The following is a 22084-nucleotide window of genomic DNA, read 5'->3' as shown; positions in this document are numbered from 1 at the left end:
TTTTCTTTTCCTAGCACTACCTCGCACGCACGCAGGAGTGGGTTGTCATTTCATGTGTGGTGGGCTGGCGACGGGGATGAATAAAGGCAGCAAGTATGAATTATGTACATGTGTATATATGTATATGTCAGTGTATGTATATATATATGTATACGTTGAAATGTATAGGTATGTATATGTGCATGTGTGGACGTGTATGTATATACATGTGTATGTAGGTGGGCTGGGCCATTCTTTCATCTGTTTCTTTGTGCTACCTTGCTAAGCAACAAAGTATAATGAATATAAATAATATATATAGAAAAATGAGGCTGACTTTTGTGTGGCATAGCTGGATGGTTGGTTTGTGGGAGTACAGAGGCTAAATGTATAGCATCAGGGATGATGTACTGCCATCAATCCTATACAGTATCATTTATGTGTTACTTTTGCTTTGTATATGCTTTCTTCATACTTGAGAAGAATAAGCATGTTGTCTCTGAGGCATAACATGCTGATTTTAAATTTTGAACTGTTGCATAGAGAATTTAAGGTGGTCTCTTAAGGGCCACTTCCTCTAATCCCTTTTTTCTCTCTTGACTTTACCTGAGGTTAGACCCCTTATATGTCTATATAACCTACATTTTTTCAATATTTCTGAATCTCTGATGATAATTATCACAAAAGTGCTTGAATCTTCGCGTTTCATTTTCCTTGTGATAACTAGCATACCCCCGTTCACATGTGTTCTTTTGTGAGTTATCTATCTATCTATATATATTTACACACATGTACATATTCATACTTGCTGCCTTCATCCATTCCTGGTGCTACCCTGCCCCACAAGAAACAGCATTGCTACCCCCTGCTTCAGCGAGGTAGCAGGAAGCAGCATTGCTACCCCCTACTTCAGCGAGGTAGCACCAGGAAAACAGACAAAAAGCCATGTTGTTGACACTCAGTCTCTATCTGTCATGTGTAAGTGATTGGTTCCCAGTGAATGTCAGTTTGCAGCAAGGATGTGTGATGTCTCCATGGTTGTTTAATTTGTTTGTGGATGGGGTTGTTTGGGAGGTGAATGCAAGAGTTTTGGAGATAAGAGCAAGTATGCAGTCTGTTGTAGATAAGAGGCCTTGGGAAGTGAGTCAGTTGTTCGCTGATGATATAGCGCTAGTCGCTGATTCGGATGAGAAACTGCAGAAGCTGGTGACTGAGTTTGGTAAAGTGTGTGAAAGAAGAAAGCTAAGAGTAAATGTGAATAAGAGCAAGGTTATTAGGTTCAATTAGGGTTGAGGGACAAGTAAATTGGGAGGTGAGTTTGAATGGAGAGGATATATATATATATACACATATATATATATATATATATATATATATATATATATATATATATATATATATATATATATGTATGTATATACGTTAATGGGATGACCTTGATTAGGGCCTCAGCTGCCCGTACCGTCTCAGCTAACATGAAAAGAAGTGAAGTATCCCAGGAACAAAGAGCTACTGGAGGTGTAGGATTATGATGCAGAAGGAAAGTACAATTGTGTGAGGTAGTTGGAGTAATAAGAGATAGGCTTGACAGGGGTACCATAATGCTGGTGAGGATGCAAAATGAAGCAGAAGTGCTTAGATGCCAAGTTTATGTGGAGTTCCTATAGTAGGTGGGAATGGCCTGTATCACGACTCTGAGTGTGAGGCGCTGCCTGTAAATGCTTTGGTGTTGGAGACTCCCGGAGTGTGAGGTGGTTGCTACATGCAAGGGTTCTTGGTTGCATGGGTACTTTCGGTGTGACCGTGGATACCTTGTTGTTACAGCTGTGACAGTTGGAGGCGATGTCCCACGAGTCTTCTGAAGGTAGATGGCAGTGATAAAGCACCTCAAGGAAACCTGTCAGGAAGATGAAATGTTCTCGTTGTACTTAATAAGTGCTGACGAGGGTGTTGCCCTAAGAGGGTCTGGAGTTACAGGGTTAAGACTTCAGGTATTCATGTTATCTAGAGCGAGTCAACTGCCTCGTACCCCTTTCCGAACAAACGAAAGTATGGATAGGAAAACCCTTCAAAGGAAGGGCAGACAGAAGGAAAGCTGGAAAGGGAGATAAGCTGGGAGGAAGAAAACTTTAGAGGAATTGTTAAAGCCAGGGCTTGACCCATTTTGCACTGGAAAGGTCTACACCCCCTGCCCCCATTTTGAACCCTGTTTTCCCCTCTTCGTTCACCATGCCACTTAGACTGTAGCGGCATATTCCAGCTTTGGTAAGGGAATTAGACACGTCATACGTATCTTCCTGGACATTTCTTAACCCAGTATCTTAAACAAGAAATTTTAACACTGACGAAAATGTAATCTGCTTCCCTCACGATTCTTCTTTCGTGCTGCTTTAGTGATGAATCGGCATGTTGTCCAGTTTTGTCTCTTCCGTAGTGAAACTTGTCATTTTTTCTTTTTCGTACAGATATAGAAATCACGGTCTGGGCTTTTTTCCCCCCCCTCTCCCATCTTCATTACGCTACATTTTCCATGGCGAAATTTCAGATACCATTTGTTCAGTTATTCATGGATTTTGCTCAAGAAGGCAACAGTTCTCAGTCGGCGCTGTTCCGCACTTTCTTTCATGATCTGAAGGTGATCTACCTCTGTTGATCCATGTCTTAGGGCTGGAGGTATACTCGTTTCAGTCGCAGCATCTTAACACCCAGGTATTGAAATAACTGTTGCAATGAATATGTTGCATTTAATTGTGATATATCAGGCTTCTTTTAGTAAGTACAGGCATCTCTGAAAAACAAGAGAAGTGAACTGCCAGAATCAGTGTCGTGAAAATTACAGAGAAAGTAATAACAGCCCTATCTCTACAGTCCTTTGAAGCAAGAATAGATCGTTTCTAGGAAAGCCAAGCATAGGAATATAAATTCAATAAGTAAATATACACGGACGGATATGACCTAAAAAAAAAAATTAGAAATTTGGAAAATTTAAGTTTAGACCAGGAGCTGACAGAAGAGGACTCTACATGAGGCCCACAGTCAGAAGAAGATCTGTGAATATTTGTGAGTATGAAGATTACACGTGGTAGTGACTAACGAGGGGAAGCGTTGAATGGCATGGGTTGTGTTTGCTGGCAATAGTGTGTGCTAGATCGTGTTCGTACGTTAGTCAGTGGTTGTTATTGGTGGTACAAGCGATCGCTCCAAGTGTGTGCTGGTTTGAGGACGGCGGTGAGTGGCGCGTTGTAAACATCCACAAACAGGTTGATATTTATTAGTGCTAGGCCGACCCAGGAATCCTGATTCTGATTCGGGGTATCCTAGAAAGGATTTTAGGTTCCGATTCGGGTATCTGGAAAGGGGCACCACTCTATTCGTCAGCAACGACGGAAAAGATGCCATAGTCGGCTATTGGAGGACAAAATTCAAACAAACAACACCGAATCAGGATTCCTTTTATCAACTAGGTCTTATGTATCGTTATTGCACTGCTTGTATGAGGGTGGAAGTCCTGGAAGTTCCTTCTCGAATTAGCTTTGTATCGAGAAGGTTGGTGGACTCGTTCCCAGAATAGCGTTATGTGGCATGTAAGTACCGGTGATTGCTCATTAGTGGTGATTGTCCTTACCATCTATATCTACCAGTGGTAATTTTCCAGTTTCGCTACGCATTACAGTGAAGATGATGTATCACTTTACTTTCACATTGCTATGAGCACTGGATATTAAGTGATTATGATCTTCAGCTCCGCATCCTTATTAAGTGCTAATGATCTTAATGAGTTTGTAATTAATAAGTCTACTTCGTTGATGGTAGGGTAATCTTAGTTTACACCCCGCAGAAGTTACGAAATTTCTGTTTTTTAGGTCTATAGATCCATTTTTTAGAGGGCCCTCATCTAGGAACACTCATCCCTCAGGGTCTCTTAGGCTGTTAGGATGTATTCCATCGCTCACCAAATATCTCTTTAGGGCGGAAACTGGTAACTTATTATGCTAGTAACTGCTTGGCTCTTTAATGTTGGTTAATTCTCTTGAAATTCTCTTTTGTATCTATTTGAATTATATAATTACATATTATTCACCCCATGCCATTAATGATTTTAAATGTGTGATGAGGACCACATTCAGATTACGTATTTATATATATTTCATGTATCATCTTTAATGAAATATTCAGATATGCCAGTTTGTCAAAACCAGTGGAACCTAATTGCCCTAAAAGATTTATGAGCTATTAACACCTTGAAAAAAGACAAGGATATACATATTTCTAAAGCAGATAATGCTAACAATGTTGGGATTTTAGACAAAAGTATGTTCATGCTAAGTTTTAGCTACCTACTTTGGCTTTGGTAAAGTCCTTAGTTAGGGGCACCCCAGAAATAACTTATAGATTAAATAACGTGCAAAGTAGAGGCATTCCTCTAATTAGCATAGGTGAAGTAGAGTGGGGGAGCATGATTGGTACTGTTATTTTGTATCCTGCACTGCTAAATACTGGTATGCAGTAATGCGTTGGGCTCGTGAGTTTAAAGGGAAGTTTGGAGTTAAAGAAATTAAAAGTTGAAACAGGAATTCATTTATCCCTAGAAAACATCAGCAGGTTTGTATAGGGCCACGCTTTGTGAATTTTTCTGGGACTCTTCCAAACCCCAGAATGCAGCTTGAATACCAAAATACAAGGAGGTTGTAGAAGTCAGGGAAATTCACTTGTAAGGGTATAGTTTATTCAGTCTCTTACTGGAAATATATTGATTATGACAATTTTTTGCTTTGTGGTGTATTTTGAGAATTTTATTTAATGATCGTTCCAAATGCATGTCATGTTGCCAGATTAGATATTCTGAAAGCATTTACTAGGTTTCAGAGCAAAAAAAAGTATATCGATATAATTCAATAAATGTCTTGTGGGTCAGAGAGGTAATTACGTGGCTCATTTGAACTGCGAAAATTGGTCCTAGCATTGGATTTAATGATGCAACCCTCTTTGAACCTTAGTGAACTTAAAAGTATAGTGTCAGCAAAAGAATAGAGATCACAGAACGAAATTATAGAAATAATTAAAAATGATCATCTGCTGATGTAAGTTTCACACTGCTTTTCCAGAAATTTGTATACTGCTTGATGATGACTTTTATGATTGTGATATCATGTACATCAGTTCTATTGTATGGTGTTTAATCTTTTTCATTTTTAGACGTCTTTATAAAGCCTAATATACTTACAGATGACAATTGCTTTGTGTATGTGATGTTAGAACTGGTACATATATTTTATATTTATTGTGTCCATTCTTGGCACAAATCTATTTTAAATGATGGAGAATGTTTTTAAAGAGTGTGAGGAATGAGTTTAGAATTTTATTACACTTTACAATGCCAGTATAGATTGATTACTCTTTTATTGAAAAATAGAATAGTTGTTGCCAAGTGTAAGTATGATCATTGCCAAAATTGGATTGATTTGACTATAGTAGACTATAAATATTTTCAGTGTAGGTGTAATGAAAAACCAATGAGGAAAGGTAAAGCTATGGTTGTAAGCAGATTGTGGTATGTGTTGGACTAGGTTATGTTTTACTTTGGTGGTGTTAGTGTAAGCTAAATTTAAAGCCCTGCCCACTTTATGAAATCATAACAGTGATACATTAAGCAATCATACAGCAGCTCCACCCACTCCAATTCATTTAGTTATTCCTGTAGTGTCTCTAACCAAGAACTTTACCCCTACTTTTGCTTTGGTTGACCCCACAGTTCCTTGATATACTACTATTGCCTGCTTTGATATCATTTAATAAGATGCAGCACTCAAGATCGTGTGCCACTGTTATTGTATTCACTAAATACTACACTCACAGTGAAGAAAATATCCATGTATCTAAAATTAATGGCGACACAGAACTAAACTGATGAATTACTGTGAAGATAGTCCAGTTTAACTATAAATACCTGCTAGCTGTAGAAATTGATTGATTTTGTTTTGCAACGGTAAATGTAGTGTTTATAGAATATGGTACAGTAAAAGTGACAGAGCCTGACTTGGAGCTTTATAATTTTTTCCAGGTATTAGATAAGCTGATAGCTGTGAGTTACCAAGATCAGGAGATATGTTTGGTTAACATGAAGTAGGTAAGACATCAAAAATCAATAGAACCTGTGAAAACCTCACTTAAACCTCCCTGATACCTGAGATTTATTTGACTTTTTAGTATTGTAGTAGAATTGTATGAGACACACCTATAATTAAATCTTGCTAGCTGCCCATAAAAGTAAACAAACATGACTGAGCAGTTCATTGTACCCGTGGCCAATCTTTGTACAAGTTCTATTATTTTGGAGCTTTATCTCTTGAGCTGTTTTTATTGTCAAGTAGATTTTAAAATATTTGTATTCCTCTGGCATTCACAGTTCCATTGCATAGTTTATACCAGCCATTCACCTTTCTAACACTAAAATACTGCTCCTTCACATCCTTTCTGACAAGCTTGCAAAGCTTAATGTTATGATTTCTGGGTATTTATTGCATATCTTGAAGAATTGTTCTCTATCTGTGTCATCCAACTGACAAAGAAACATGAAGGTTATTATTAGGACACCCTTTTCTCAACATTAAATGTTCATGATGGCCATATTTGCCTACAGTATTTGGAATTATGAGTACAGGAAGGGAATGCATCTCCATGAGTAGCATTCCGTCCCATCTGATATACACATCTGAGACCCCACCAGTGGTTAACTTTTGTATAACTTCCTCTCAGTCACAGATCTTTATAAAGTATTGTGCACTTTCAAGTTTCATACTTCACTGACATTAGTTACATTTTGTACTGAGGCCCACTGTAATGAACATTTCTCTTGAATGGTAGGAACAAGTATTTACACATTTCTGTAACTCCTTATAACCTGCAGGCTGTTTTGATGATCCCTTTAGATTTAAATGCTCCATCCTGTGTTAGAAATAGACTCCCCGCCATTCACCTGTAATTTTGTGGACTTGATATGTCTGCCCATTCTTGATTATTTTATGAATTTATCTAAAGTATTATGTGGCTTCAGGAATGGTAGAGGATATATGGATTAAATGTTTATTTTGAAGAATGTGTTAGAAATACATAGAGAAAGAGAGAAATTTGACTGGTATTTATGGAACTGAAGTAAGCATATGCTTATGGATGGGATGGTGAGTGAGTTAAATGTGAGGGTCTTGGAGAGAGGGATAGATTTACATTATTTGTGAATGGGGTAGGGTTTAGGTCAGTCAGTTGCTTTTTGCAGATGACATGACCCTGGTGGTAGAATCAAGTGAGAAACTGCTGAAGGTTGTGTTTGAATTTGGGAGACTGTGTGAAAGGAGTAAACTGATTGTGTTTGAATTTGGGAGACTGTGTGAAAGGAGTAAACTGAGAGTTGATATGAATAAAAGTAGCAAGACATGTTGGTTTGAATGTGTTTAAATGGTGTGAACTTGAAAGAAGTGGAGTGGTTTACATATCGAATGAGGACATGACAGCAAGTGAAACTATGGGAGGTTAAGTGAACCATACGTTGGATAAGGGGAACAGAGGTCCTGGGTGCAGTGAGGAGTGTTTAGAAAGAGAGGTCACTGTTTGTTTGGGCAAAGATGGATATATATTGATGGTGTTATAGTCTCAGCTGAGATGTGTAGATGTGAGTCATGGGACCTACATAGAAAAGAACAGAAGAGGGTGGATGCATTGGAAATGCTAGTGGACAGCACATGGCATTTGGAGGGTTGATTATGTAATGAATTTTATTGTAAGAGAGAGACATAGTAAGCTTGGTGTGATTAAGGGAGCTGAACAAGATGTGTAGAAGTGGATGATTGAAGGGAGACTGACCAAGAGGATATATATGTTTGAAATAGAGGGAGCAAAAAGGAGGTGGAGGCTGAAAAGGAGATGGAAGGATAGAGTAAAAGAAGCTTTGAGGTATTGTGGCATGAATTTGCTGGAGGTTGAGAGGATGCAAGGAAAAGAGTGAATTGGAGCACTGTGGTATACACAGGGTGATGTGCTGTTAATTGGCTGAATCAGGTTATGTGAGGTGGTCAGAGGAAACCACAGAAAGTTCTGTTGGGCTCGTCTCTGGATAGTGGGCTCTTGTTTTGGTGCATTACATACAACAGCTGAGTATGAGGCTGTTCTTCACCTGTTCTTGGTTGCTACCTCATTATGCAGGAAAACTGAACTAGTATGATGAAATTATTGAAATACTTTTAAAGAAACAATTACTTTTTCAGTCTTTTGAGAACACATATCCAAGTTGCCTAAGGAAACAGAAGAAATGGCGGATCGAGAAGTGAAAAATGCTACACTGGATGCCAGTGGAACATCTTCCGAAGGCGAGAGCAAGGAAGGACATAGTGAGTCCAAGGGATCCTCAGATAATCAGGTGAGAGCATACTGGAAAGTGAGATGTTTAGATGTGAAGTTAAGTAGGTGTTTCATGTTCATGCATTGCAATTTTTGGTATGGCTTGCCAAAGTGAAACTCTCAAGGACCTGTAGTATTTGAGGCCATTATCTGTCTGTTTGATAATTGCAGTAGTGTAGGTGTGCAGTGCTGATTTCCCCATATGGTTCATAGGACTTAATCCCCCAGTTTATATGACTTTTTTTTTTTTTTTTTTTTTTAAAGATGTCAACCAACCAGCACAAAAAAGTTTCTTTTCCATGGAGCATCTTATGAGGTTATTTGAACATGTTATATGATCAGCTAGTGGGAATGAAATTAATAATGCAGTATGATACTGGTAATCATTAGTTTTGTGTCTTGAATGAAATTCATAATCAATTATTTTTGCCTTATAATTTTGGTGTGAAAAATGAGTTGAGAATTTTGATAATCTTTTAATCATTGTTAGAAAAATATGAACATTTTCCTGTTTTTCTTATAGCCCCAGTATCCCATAATGGGAATCCCATAGCATTCAGAAGGTCAACCACATCCCAAATCAATCCTAGAGATCTTGAGAAGACGTATTAAAGCTTTGTTAGTCTTGGATTTGTAATAGGCAGTTGAGTCATAAATGTGTTGGGTCTTCAGTCAAATGGTAAGAGTATCAACCCGAAAGTTCTTATTTTCAGCTTACTCCTATCAAGATGAACCCTCCTGGATCTATACGATCTATGAACACTTCTCTTGATGTCATGCCGTAGATGTAGCCAATAGATATTAGGTTTGGGATTTCTTGTTCTGGAAGCTTGGAATTTTCTGACTGATCCTTGTTTGTCACTGATAATCCATTACCTTCTCAGTGCAGTACTGCTGTGGCCATAAACCAGAATCTTAGTTTCTGCTCAGACTTTGAGGGTAAAAGTACTTAGAGAGTTTTTGCTTTTTTGGCACTCTGTGGCTGGCTGTATGGGGACTCTTGTAATTGATAACCTTCATTCTGATGTGCTTGCACTTATTTTTAATCTCTTCCTGTCCATGAGAGATATTCTGTTTGCTGGAAGTAGTTAACAGCTCTCAACTTTTCAGGTTTCTGCTTGAGCAGTATGTTTTATTGTAGCATTCACTTTTGAAGAGGGGTAGTTCCTGTGAAACTTGCCCATATTGAACTTGAAAAGAGGAGAGAAAAAGTCCTTTATTTTTACTTGGACTAATGAAGGTTGAAGAATGAAATAATCTGTTCTGGAAGGCTTTGACATCATTGTAGTATCTTCCTCAAAAGACCTGGATCCTTGAAAACAAAGTAAAAATGTAAACTTTTTTAATTGCTTAGTTTGAAGGAAAGATAGCATTATTTGATTGATGATGGCATGCATCTGGAGTTAGCTATACAGATTTTTGGCATCTCATTGCCAATTAGATTGTTTCTTGCAAAATTCAGTTTTGCAGTGGTGTGTAGTTACATAGCAAAATTATATGCCAAGTGAGTGCCATTTGCTAAATAGGCTCTTTAAAGTAAAAGAAAGTACATGAAGGGAGAGATTTCCCTCAGTGGCTTTAAGAAGCTATGGATAGTGTGGTCCAACAAGGAAAATGTTCAGGGACCCACAGCTTGGATATTCCATATGGGCAGTCTTACTTCTCCTAGGGCTGCCAATTTTCAGAGGTTCTCTTAGAAGCAAGAATATGGACAGAAATTTAGAGTTGTTTTCATATCAGTAGGGAAAAAATAGCAGTTCCCTGGCTGCTCCTGTCATGTAATGATTTGAAGCTAGGTTGAGAGGCTCTGTTTTTTGATGGACAGCATCACAGCTGTGAGTGTTTAATGAACAAGATGCGTTCCATACTCTTGCTCTTTAAAAGATAGCAGATCATAATTTCAGCTTAGCAACGTCAAGAAGTTTATTCATCTTTTTCCCATACAGAGTTTGTAATGTTTAAGCAGATCTTTTATGAGAGGTTGAGGACCATGGTGTAGTAGAAATTGACACTGGGATTAGCTGCTTTCAAGTGGATATTCTCATTGGGATTGAATCCTAAATTGGATTTTGGCTGTGACAGCTAACCCCTTCTTACCAACTTGTGTTTCTCCACTGTTTAATTCAGAGGCATCAGGGGTCAGTACCAGTACCATAGATTGGAATATTGGGACACAAATGAACTTTTTCCTAAAATGAAGGTTCCTGAGGTGATTCTCAGAATGACTGATTTTAAGGTTTAATCAGTTTAGTAGCTCCATAGTGGGTTGAAGGATCCTCATTATATACCAGTTCCCTCATAAGACTTCATAGTATCTTCGAGATTCATTATCCAAGATGGATCCAGGATCATGATTTAGGATTTTGGAATCTTCATGTTTGGATTTTTTTCTATAAAAATATGGAGAATGAAAAACACCTAATCTTTAACTTAAAGTTTTTTTCTTGTCAGACAATTCCTTGGTGTTCATCAATCTTTCCACACCGCTCTGACAGATTGTTGAAAATATGTTGTGACTGAATCAGTATATTTTAAAGTATTTCTTTGGTGTTTTTCATGGTAAGAATGAAGGCAGTACCTATTGCTTCATTTAAGATTGCCATACAGGAGCCTCTGGCTGTGATATTAACAATAATGGTTGTATCCCTGTTTGTAGTACATTGTTGAGATCTGATTTCCTTTCCAGGGTTGGATCATCCTATGAGCCTTCAGAGAATCTCATGGATTCACAAGGGTTAGAAAATTCTAACCTCCTGCCATTTGGAAAGGTAAAAGCGTTTCACCCTGTGCAAACCACATGTTTAGCACTAGTGGCCTGCTAGCTTGGCCTGGATCTGCCCACCAACCAATTAGCAAAATCCGCTTGGCAATGATGGCTTGTCCCACTGGTTATCAGATTGATACTGAAATGTTTCATAATTCAGAGGATCCTGGATGTATGCAGACATTCTCCTCCTTCCTTCTTTTTTATTCTAGTTACTTGTACCCTATCATGGATGAGTGTCCTTTTCTGAATTGGTTAGAATATGGTGTGTTTGTGTACCACTGAATTATTTTGTATGATGTACAGTTTGTGTATGTTTTGTTTTTGTTACATTGTTCTGAGCAAATGTGGCACTTTCACCACCCACATCTATGTTGTTCCCTGGTTTTAGGTTGCTTTTCTATCATTTGGAAGCTTAATTTACACCCTGAAGTATTGCTAACCAGGGTGGAAAGTCAGTCAGCAAAGCGTCTGCTTTGTTGGTTCTATCTCATTGACTTTAACTGACATTTTTGTAGACAAGGGACTCCCATAGCTGGATCTGGGGGTGATAAAGTTTTCCTTGTCATAGAGACTATTTTTCACAAGGTTAAGAGTATTGGGGAGCATGATTTGGATGAAGATTAACCCCAAGTCACAGCAGGTAGGTTGGAATCTCTTAACCCATGTAGCCTGGCATGACCATTTGTCTGCTGTAAAGCAATGAGGGGGCAGGGCTGCCTGAAGGGCAGGAAATGCAGGGCCAAAGCTTTTTATATAAAAATGAGCTTTTATTTAGATCTTTGCTTCCCCAAGGGAAGGAAATGCAATCAACCCCTTGCACGGCCAAAACTTTTTTCATGAATATAACATATAGTGGGTGATGTGAATGTGAAGGTGGAATGTGATGAAATTGGTGAGATAGTAAATGGGGAGTACCTGGAGTAGATGAGAATGGAAGAAATCTTATGGATGTTTGTACTTTGAGGGGTTTATTCCTTGCAAACATCTTTTTTTTTTTTTTTTTTTTGCACATGATGATCCACAGATATATATGTGGATGAGAAATGACAGAAGAATAAAAGGGGTTGATTGAATATGTGGCAGTGGTTGAAAGGTTGAGGAAGGTGCTGAATGCTAGAGTTATGAAAAGATTTCTTGAGATAATAATCATTTTGCGTTTTTTGTGGAGGTAAGGATCAGGGAAAAATATCAGTATGGGGAAGTATAAGTGTTGGCAAAGAAGATAGATTAGAAAGAATGTAAGAAGGAGTATGAAAGAATGGTGACTGAATGTACAGTAAAGGTAGGGATGCAGTTTTTTGGGAATTAGGTGTTTAGAGAAAGACTTACTTGAAAGTTACAGAATTAGAATTTATAGTTGGGTACAAGGTTGTGCGATATAAGAATAAAAGGGGAAATGCATAATGGATGAATGAGATTAGAAATGCTGTGGAAGAGAAGAAGGCATAGGGTAGATTTCTCCAAAGGAGTATACCAGTGGAAGTTCGGCAGCAAAAGAGGGAAGAGTAAATTGTACTGGAAAGAAGTGAAATTGGAAAGAGGTGGATGCAAGAGTGGAAATGTGAATGTGAGAAGTAGGGAAGGGGATTTGTTGAATCAAAAGGAAGATGGAAGGAGTATATTGAAGAACTTGTGAATGTAGGAGGTGTGGCAGGAATTGTTACAGACATTGGGGAGGATGGAAGGAAAAGGATACAAATACAGGGGCCTATGGGAAGAAGTGAGGTATAAAGGGAGACAGTGAGGTTGAAGGTGGGAAAGGCACCTGGAGTGAATGGGATTACTGCTGAAATGTTGAATTATGTAGTAGAAAGTGTGATAGAGTAGATGCATTTGAGATGTGATTTAGCATGGAAGCAAAAGGTTGTGCCTGAGCAGAGTACAGGCTGTGCTGGAAAGCGATTGGAAAAGCAAACAGAAAGTAAGGTATATTTTGGAGAGATCTGAGATGGGCAAGAAGCTTATGCACCTTCTAGAGCAGTGGTTCCCATCTATCCTCAAGGAGTATGTGAATTCTCGTAAGGGGATACATTAGATACATTTTGAAGGTGAAAATGTATATTTCCCCCATTTTTGTTTTCCTTCAGAAAACTTCTCTGGCTTATAAGGTTTGCTCAGAGTTTGATTGTTTTCACAAGATTTATCAGAATGGAAATAATATGAATAAACAGATCTAATATAAAAAATGAGTCACCATTGAGAGGGGTTATGTAATGCCTTAATTTGAGGCCAAGGAATACTCCAGCTGAAAATGTTGAGGGGGGGTGTACCAAAGCTGCATAAATCTGGGACACCTTTGATACCTATAACATCTGGCATAGGTAGCTGATATACAGGAGACAGCCAGCCAGCTTATCCAAGATATAAGAGAATAAGGAATGGGTATAGCAGGATAAGAAAAGATGAACAGGAGAAATTTTGAAAAGAATGTTTTGGACAAGTCAGGTGAAAGTTCAAAACTACTCCATAAATTCATCCGAAGTAGATTATCAGTCAAAGAGCAGCAAATCAGCTTAAGGGATTCAGATGGAAAAATGATAGAGGATGATGTATGGCTAAGTCAGGAACTCAATAATGAGTTCAAAAGTAATGATAGAGGATGATGTATGGCCAGCCAGCTTATCCAAGATATAAGAGAATAAGGAATGAGTATAGCAGGATAAGAAAAGATGAACAGGAGAAATTTTGAAAAGAATGTTTTGGACAAGTCAGGTGAAAGTTCAAGATTACTTCATAAATTCATCCGAAGTAGATTGTCAGTCAAAGAGCAGCAAATCAGCTTAAGGGATTCAGATGGAAAAATGATAGAGGATGATGTATGGCTAAGTCAGGAACTCAATAACGAGTTCAAAAGTAATGATAGAGGATGATGTATGGATAAGTCAGGAACTCAATAACGAGTTCAAAAGTGTTCTGACTGGAAGGCACTTTAGGCCCACCATTAGTGGGATGGGATGGGGAGGAGGCTTTAGACAATGTTGAGATATATAGAAAAGACATCAACAGTATACTACAAGGTCTTGACCCATACAAGGCTTGTTTGTGGTCGTGATAGAATTTTGCCTCATGTGCTGAAGATGTGTGCTAATAGATTACACAGACCTTTTGAAATACTGTTTAGGATGTCACTGAAGAAAAGTAAGTTAGTCAGAGATGTGGAAAAGGGCAAACGTCATGCATGTCTGTAAGAAACGAGACTAGGAAGAGGTGCTGAAATACAGGTCATTCTCCATGTCTCCTTGACAAATGTGGTCTGTAGTCTGTAATCTGTATTGAAAAAGATAACCAGAATGCAAATGGATGACTTCCTACAGATGAGTTACCCTACGTTTGAAGCAACACAGTTTTTGGGAGAAGTCATATATAGTGAAACTCTTAGGTTTATATGAGGTCTGTCATTGACAAAAGGGAAAGGCTGGATAGTTTGTTTATGTCGTGACAGTCAGAAAACATTTGGCACAGTACTTCATGGAGAGCTGAACACATATCAGAGGAGCCCACTCCAAATGGGTGGATTCACCAGTGGAGTGCCTCAAGGTTCTGTGTTGGGACCTTTAATCTTCATGACCTACTCATATGCAAATGGACCACCATAGTGTAGCAGTTAGCAGTGCTAACCGTGACTGACTTCAGGCTGCCTGGGGTTGAGCGAATAGGTTCATATCCTGCTAGCAGCATTCAGTCCACAGTCCACTCAGCTGTTTATCCTGCCCTAGGGATTTGTCATTGAATTAGGTACTTGGCTAAGGCTAGGGTACATACAGTATTAATGAGATGGCATTGATTAGAGCATTCAGTTGCCAATGCTGTCTCAGCTTACACCAAAAAATGAAAAATAACTTGCCTAAAGGTGAGGACTTTTACCCTGATATGTTTGCAGATGATGCCTAAGTCATGAGAGAAGTGAAAAGTGAGGAGGGTTACATCAGCTTATAAGGGTATGTAAGCAGACTCCAAAGTTGGTACGATACATGGTTGATGAAATTCAGCGTAAGCAGATGTAAAGAACTGAGGATGGGACAAAGTGAGAGGAGACATCAGTATGATTATTATCTAGCAGGAAATAAGCTTTAGGATTCTGTGTGTGAGAAGGACTTGGGAGTTGACATTTTTCCTAACCTGTCACCAGAGTCCCATGTTAGGAGAACAGTAAAGTAGACAAATTGTCTGCTGGCAAATATCAGAATACTTTTCAAATGCATGGATAAGGAAATATTTAGCAAGTTTTTCATATCCTAGAAAAAGACCAAAACTAGAATATAATACTTATGTTTTATAACTTCACCTAAAAGAGCACAAAGAGCAAATAAGGAGGGCAATAAAGATGGTATCAGAATAAAGTGAGCTAAATTACAGGGAAAGGTGAAAGACTTTAGACTTGCCTACCATGGATGAGAAAAGAGTATGGGTGATCTGATCACAACTTTTATGTTTTTAAAACTGAAGTGGATAGTGAACATTTCTTCAAGAGATGGAGGGATAGAACAACCTGAGGACGTACCATGAAATTAATTAAGAAACTTGTTAAAGATAGACTTAAATGAGTATTTTTATAATATAGAGTGGTGGATGAATGGAATAAAATGATGGAGGACATGGTTAATGCAGACACCATACATAAATGTAAGATGTATGAAAGTGGAGAATGTTCAAATGACGGGGCCCTACGAATGTAAAATTCCCTCCCCATTCAGTACAAATAGGTAATTACACATCATGCAGCATCTTTTGTTTCAAGACCATTAACAGATACGTCCATGTTATGTGAAACACAGTCTTATTTTTTTTCTGAATAATTAGGAAAAGGTGTTAGCACATTTTAGCCACAGGGACTGAAATTTTGATGATCCTTCAAGAGCCAGATATTCTGCTGTCAGCCATGGACTGGACTGGAATATCCATATACTCATTGTGAAGTATATGACTGAAAATCTTTGGGTCTTGCTGAAGTATTGTTATTACAGAACACTCTAATGGTAAATTATTCATGTTATTTTTTCAGTCACTTGAACAAGCATGTGATTTGGCTGAAAAAACAAAAGAATTGGCAGATCAAGAAATGAAAAATGTTACATTGGATTGCAATGGTACATCTCTAAAGGGAGGGAATAGGGAAGGACGTAATGGGTCCAAGGGAGGAAGAGGATCCTTCAAAGAGAGAACTGACTCAGATGATCAGGTGAGAGTAAAATGTAACAAGATTTGTTTAGATGTTGAAAAGAGATGTTACATTTTCTTACTCTTTGATTCTTGTCATGGTGCTTGAACAATAAAAGAAAAGTCCCATTTTGTATCTGAAGTATGGGCTTATAATCTGTTTGCATGTGACAGATATGGTACATATGGTATCCCATATTGATTTACATGTAAGCCTCATTGGGACTTCATACCAGGGGTTAATGAAGCTTGTCCCATAATACATTTGCTCAGCAGTTTCACCTATGAAAATGTTTTGCTTTACTGTGCTTTGGCATACAGTGAGTCCCATGTTTGAAAGTTCCTGTATCCTTCCCAGATGATGCTTGGAATGTTCATAGTACAAAGTTCTATTTTGCATTGATGCCCAGTGTAAGCCCTTATATATGAACTCTGGAATGCAGTAGAGTGTAATAGTGTCATCATGCTGTCTATTCTCTGGCTGCTGTCTGTATGTTGTATGCCTTTGGACAGTGTTCATTTGCATATCTTTTGCATGTTATTCATATCATGATATTATGGTGATTATCATTTGATAGTGATAAAAGTTGTATATGACTAGATCTTTACACTTGTTCATCCAAATCTAGAACTTTGTTTCCAGTTTGTAAATTTATTTTATTTTTTCTACCTTGGTGAGAATTGTCTTCTTCAGTCTATAGCTTGAATGTGAAGAACTCATTTCCCACTTTCATATTTTGTTCTTAAGAATGTTCCAGACATTAATTTCCACTTTCTGCGTTTGCTTTTCTTCGTTATGTTAGTTTCTAGTCAGATTTAAAGATACTATTGTCATAGATCCTCGACATGTGCTTGAAAATGGATCTAAATCAATCATGAATATATTATGTGTGTGTGCATGTCATTGTTCTATGTTTGATTAAAAACTTTATCACATTTTGGATTTTGATTTTATATATTTCATTTTTTATCCTGGGGGATATGGGAGAAAGAATACTTCCCATGTATTCCCTGCATGTTGTAGAAGGCAACTAAAAGGGGAGGGAGCGGGGGGGCTGGAAATCCTCCCCTCTCATTTTTGATTTTCCAAAAGAAGGAACAGAGAAGGATTTCTCTCAGAGGCTCAGTCCTCTGTTATTAATGCTACCTCGCTAATGCGGGAAATGGCAAATAGTATGAAAAAAAAAGAAGAATATTTCACTTTTATTTTATTTACTCTTAATACAAACTTGACTAATAGTAACTAGGTAAATAAAGTCCATCATGGATTTTAACCTTGTAAAGTACACTGTCTCATTTACTGACTCACCACATAACTGTATACAAAACTTTTTTTTTTTCTTTGTTTTGTTACAAGGAATGAGGATGGATAATTTTCTTGATTTTGCCAAGACATTTGATAAGATAGATTATGGAATTTTGTTAGAAAACTTATGGAACGAAACATAAAGGGGGAGTCAGATCACATATTTGTGTCTATGTATATGTTTACTTCAGACTTTGAGTTTTCCAGCGGTAGCTTTGTCAAGTTTTCTTAGATTTTAGATTTATCTCGTGCTTTTACTTGTTTAATATTATCTCAACTCTGGAGGTAAATCACACATCATTACATCTTTTCCTATATTTGATTGATAGCTTCAATGATTTAATAAGGTTATTCACTTTGTCAAAGGAAACATTATGTAAGAAATACTAAGAGAAACATGAAAATTTGTAAGTGGCATTTATGAATCTGAAGAAAGCTTATGATATATTGATAAAGATGTTTTGTGGAGTTTGTTATAAATATATGGTGTGGGAGGAAAGTTACATGAAGCAGTAAGGAGTTTTTATCAAGAGTTAGATTGAATATGTAAATAGGAAGAGGGGAGAGTGAGTGGTCATAGGTGAAATTGGGACTGTAGTAGGGGTATATTATTTCAGTGTTACTATTTGTTTATGGTTAGGGTGGTGAAGGTCTTAGTGGCAAGGGTACAGTCTGTTGGGGTTAGGGGGCCCAGGAGATGAGTTAGTTACTATTTGCTAAGGACATTTCTTAGGTGGCAGATTTGAGTGAGAAACTGCTGAAGCTGGTGTCTAAGTTTAGGAGACTGTAAAAGAAGAGTTGAGAGTTTATATGAAAGAAATTAAGGGAGAGACACAGATAAGTTTGAGTGTGATTTTGAATGGAGAGAATCTGATGAAAGTGGAGTGTTTTAGATATCTAGGAGTAGACATGGCAGCAGATGGAATCATGAGTTATAGTAAGCCTTAGGTTTGATGGGGGCTAATTGAAGAGTGTATAGAAAGAAAGGTCACTTTCTATCAGGGGCATAAGTGATGTTTGATGGTATAATAGTCCTATCAATGTTGTGTTGTTGCTAGGTGTGAGCCCCAGATGAAAAAGTGAAAAGGGTGGATTTATTGAAAAGTAAATGTTTGAGGACAATGTATGGTGTGAGAAGGGAAGACTGAAGTGGAAATGATAAGGTAAGAGAGAAATATAGGAATAAGAAGAGTATGTATCAGGAATCTGATGGGGTTATAATGAAGTGGTGAAGCCATATGGGAAGGGTGAGTTAGGAGAGGCTGAGTGCTTGGGTATACATGTTGGAAGTGAAGGGAAAAAGGAGATGGAAACTATTTACCTATGGTAAGATTTTGCTGTGATGGCTTGCTTTTACGATGTTTTTATGTGACCGCCACTCCATTCAAAGAATATTTTGTTTGTTGTGTAATATTTTCTTTTTTTGGCAGCTGCTTTTGTAGCATAATTGTCTGTTCAAGGCTCATTTAGTATTTTCTTCATTCATGCGTCAAGTCTTCATTTAATTGTTTCTCTTGTCACTCCATGTAGATTTCCTAGTTCTTCTGGTATTGCCTAGAATAAGCATTCCAACTTCCTCATTGGGATTCATCTATTTGATTTGGTGCCTTTTTATTATATTTCCAGATATTACCTTTGGCATATAAATTCTCAGCCAGTTTCCCTTCACTCATGGTTTTGATGTTCCAAAAGCAAATCAGCGACCTGTGGTTGGCTCGTGTCATACAACACTCATTTCTTATTTTTTCACATGATGAATGTGCCTTGTGCTAGGAGTATACTAGATTATGAATTTTATTATTCAGCCAGATACTGGATTGATAAGATGACTAAATATCTGGCCCAGATAGTCTGGCTGGATAGCATAATTTGCTGTATGTGTATACAATTCCTCTGTATGAAAGTGATAACTAAGAACAGCAGTTCAAAGGATCACTTAAATAAAAATGCACATAAAGATAGAATTTAGTTTCTTTTGCTCTGTTCTAACTATCTTATCATTTTCATTAAATAAAGCTTCTTTTTCTTTTTGAATAGAAATAATTACTTATTTCAGTATAGTGAATGATTACAAGGAATTTCCTCCTTTGTTACTTTGTTACTTTTGTTGAAATTATTTGTATTATTTTCAGATTTTCTGAAAAGATTAGATTGCATCATTTTCCAGCCAAAGCAAAACTTCTCATGAACCGTATTTTAATGCATTGCTTATTTTGATATTTACAGTTTGGAGAATAGGAAGTGATGAACTTTTCCTGATAAATTTGGTTTTGAGTTGTTTTCCCTCCTGATTACTGTGTCATTGCATCTTTAGAAATTGTTATTTTGTGTCATTTTACAATGGAGATAACTCTAGGAATATGTATTTTAGAAATTTATATATTTCAGATATTCTTATATTCAGTATATATGGAGTCTTTGCATAATGACGGGGTTACTTTCCAGGTTATCCATTGTTATAGTGTTGTATGAGAAATTGAAACTCATGTTATGAAGGGGTTAAGTCTCGACCAGTAATTTCCCCCATCTGGCTCTCATGTGGAGGCTCTACCCAAAAGATTTTTTACTTACCATTAATATACCACACTCTGTCATGATGTAAATTAGACTCTAAATGATTTAAGTTGAGTGTGAATATGAATAAGAGCAAGGTTATTAGATTCAGCAGGATGCAGGGACAAGTTAGTTGGGATGTGAGTTTGAATGGAGAAAAATTGGAGGAAGTGAAGTGTTTTAGATGGGAGTGGACTTAACAGCAAATGGAACCATGGCAGTGGAAGTGAGTCATAGGGTGGGGGAGAGGGCAAAAGTTCTGGGAGTGATGCAGAGTGTATGGAGAGAAAATGGTCTTAGAGAGCAAAAATGGGTATGTTTGAAGGAATAGTAGTTCCAACAATATTATATGGTTGCAATGCATGGACTATAGATAGGGTTGTACAGAGGAGGGTGGATGTGTTGGAAATGAAATGCTTGAGGACAGTATGTGGAGTGAGGTGGTTTGATTGAGTAAGTAATGAAAGGTAAGGGAGATGTGTGGTAATGAAAACAGTATGGTTGAGAGAGCAGAAGAGGGTGTGTTGAAATGGTTTGGACATATGGAGAGAATGAGTGAGGAAATGTTGACAAAGAAGGTATATGTGTCAGAGGTGGAGGGAACAAGGAGAAGCAGGAGACCAAATTAGAGGTGGAATGATGGAGTGAAAAAGATTTTGAAAGATTGGGGCCTAAACATGCAGGAGGGTGAGAGGCATGCAAGGAATAGAGTGAATAGGAACAATGTAGGGTCAACTTGCTTTCAGTAGACTGAACCAGTGCATATGAAACGTCTGGGGTAAACCATGGAAAGGGCCATGGGGCCTGGATGCTGATAGGGAGCTGTGGTTTCAGTGCATTACACATGACAGCTAGAGACTGAGTGTGAACAAATGTGGCCTTTTTTTTTCTGTTTTCCGGGAGCTACCTCACTGATGCAGGGGGTGGCAATTCTGTTTCCTGTGGGGTGGGATGGCACTGAGAATGGATGAAGGTGAGCAAGTATGAATATGTACATTGATAGAAGTAGTAGCTAGGAACATGAGACGGGAGCATTAGGTAGAAGTAGTAGGTAAGAACATTAGGTGGGAGCATTAGGTAGAAGTAGGAGGCTGGAACACTAGGTAGAAGTAGTTAGGGGGAACATTAGATAAGAGCCTTTGAAACTGCTGCGCTAGAGTTGCCATCTGCTAGTGGCCTAAGTGTGAGGTATAACAGCTTAGAAGCAGCACTAGTGTTCACCAGTTTTGGAGACTTTTGCTAAGGCTACTCCCTTGAAGCAGTTCCCTAAGGAAATAGTAGTCAGTGATATAGATTGATAGATAGATAGATTGCATTCTTTCAATAATATTATAGTAAAATTATCAGTAAGCTTTGGAAGGTAAATGTAGGCTGTGATTTGTCAGGACTACTGTTGCTACTTCACCCACTACATTACTCCCACATTATGGTACACCTTCATAACCACCATGGCTAAGTTCTTTTGAGTTCAGTTTGGGCAGTGTGCCATGCTTCTCAGGTGCAACCTTGTTCCTCAATTAGTTTTGATGCACCACCTTCCCACAAAGGAATGATACTTCCTCCCTGGCTATGGGCCTGTTGTTCTAGAGTATAGTTCTCCATTAATAACTCAAAGTAAGTAAGGATCCTGACTGAGAATGCTGGTGACAAGGGATTGGGGTAAGTGATGGTGGAGTGGGATGGGATTTGTCAAGCCTTGCAAAGTAATTTTATCCATTTCAGTATGTGATATTTATGTTTATTGATGTGTTTGGCCATAATTTCAGTGTTATCAAGTTAGATACATCTCACTGGCTCATTTAGAATATGAAAACTTGGTGACCATCACTGGGTGAAATATGATGAGAAACTAATGTCAGTTTGCTTTAACATTGTTGAAAAAGGCTTTAGATCAGAAAACCTTACAATATATGTAGATATTTCATTATTGA

General features: G+C 37.9%; 1 protein-coding gene across 12 annotated transcripts in view; it reads left to right on the top strand.

Annotated features, from left to right (window-relative positions):
* Positions 1–3083: 3083 nt before the first annotated feature.
* Positions 3084–22084, top strand: part of LOC139750426 (uncharacterized) — a 36299-nt gene continuing 17298 nt past the window's right edge. Inside the window, exons 1-4 of one of the 12 annotated variants that reach the window (XM_071665211.1) lie at positions 3134–3207; positions 6041–6106; positions 8238–8389; positions 16140–16316. In XM_071665211.1, coding sequence (XP_071521312.1) covers positions 8282–8389; positions 16140–16316 — 285 coding nt within the window. In that variant the 5' untranslated portion in view covers positions 3134–3207; positions 6041–6106; positions 8238–8281. Of the gene's footprint in view, positions 3564–6040; positions 6107–8237; positions 8390–16109; positions 16317–22084 lie in introns of those variants that run through there. The other 11 variants (XM_071665210.1, XM_071665212.1, XM_071665215.1 and 8 more) reach the window with 11 other exon arrangements.

Source organism: Panulirus ornatus, chromosome 9, assembly GCF_036320965.1.
Source record: "Panulirus ornatus isolate Po-2019 chromosome 9, ASM3632096v1, whole genome shotgun sequence".
Taxonomy (NCBI): Eukaryota; Metazoa; Arthropoda; class Malacostraca; order Decapoda; family Palinuridae; genus Panulirus; species Panulirus ornatus.
Note: the sequence above shows the minus strand (reverse complement) of the source record. Positions and strands in the feature narration are given on the sequence as shown.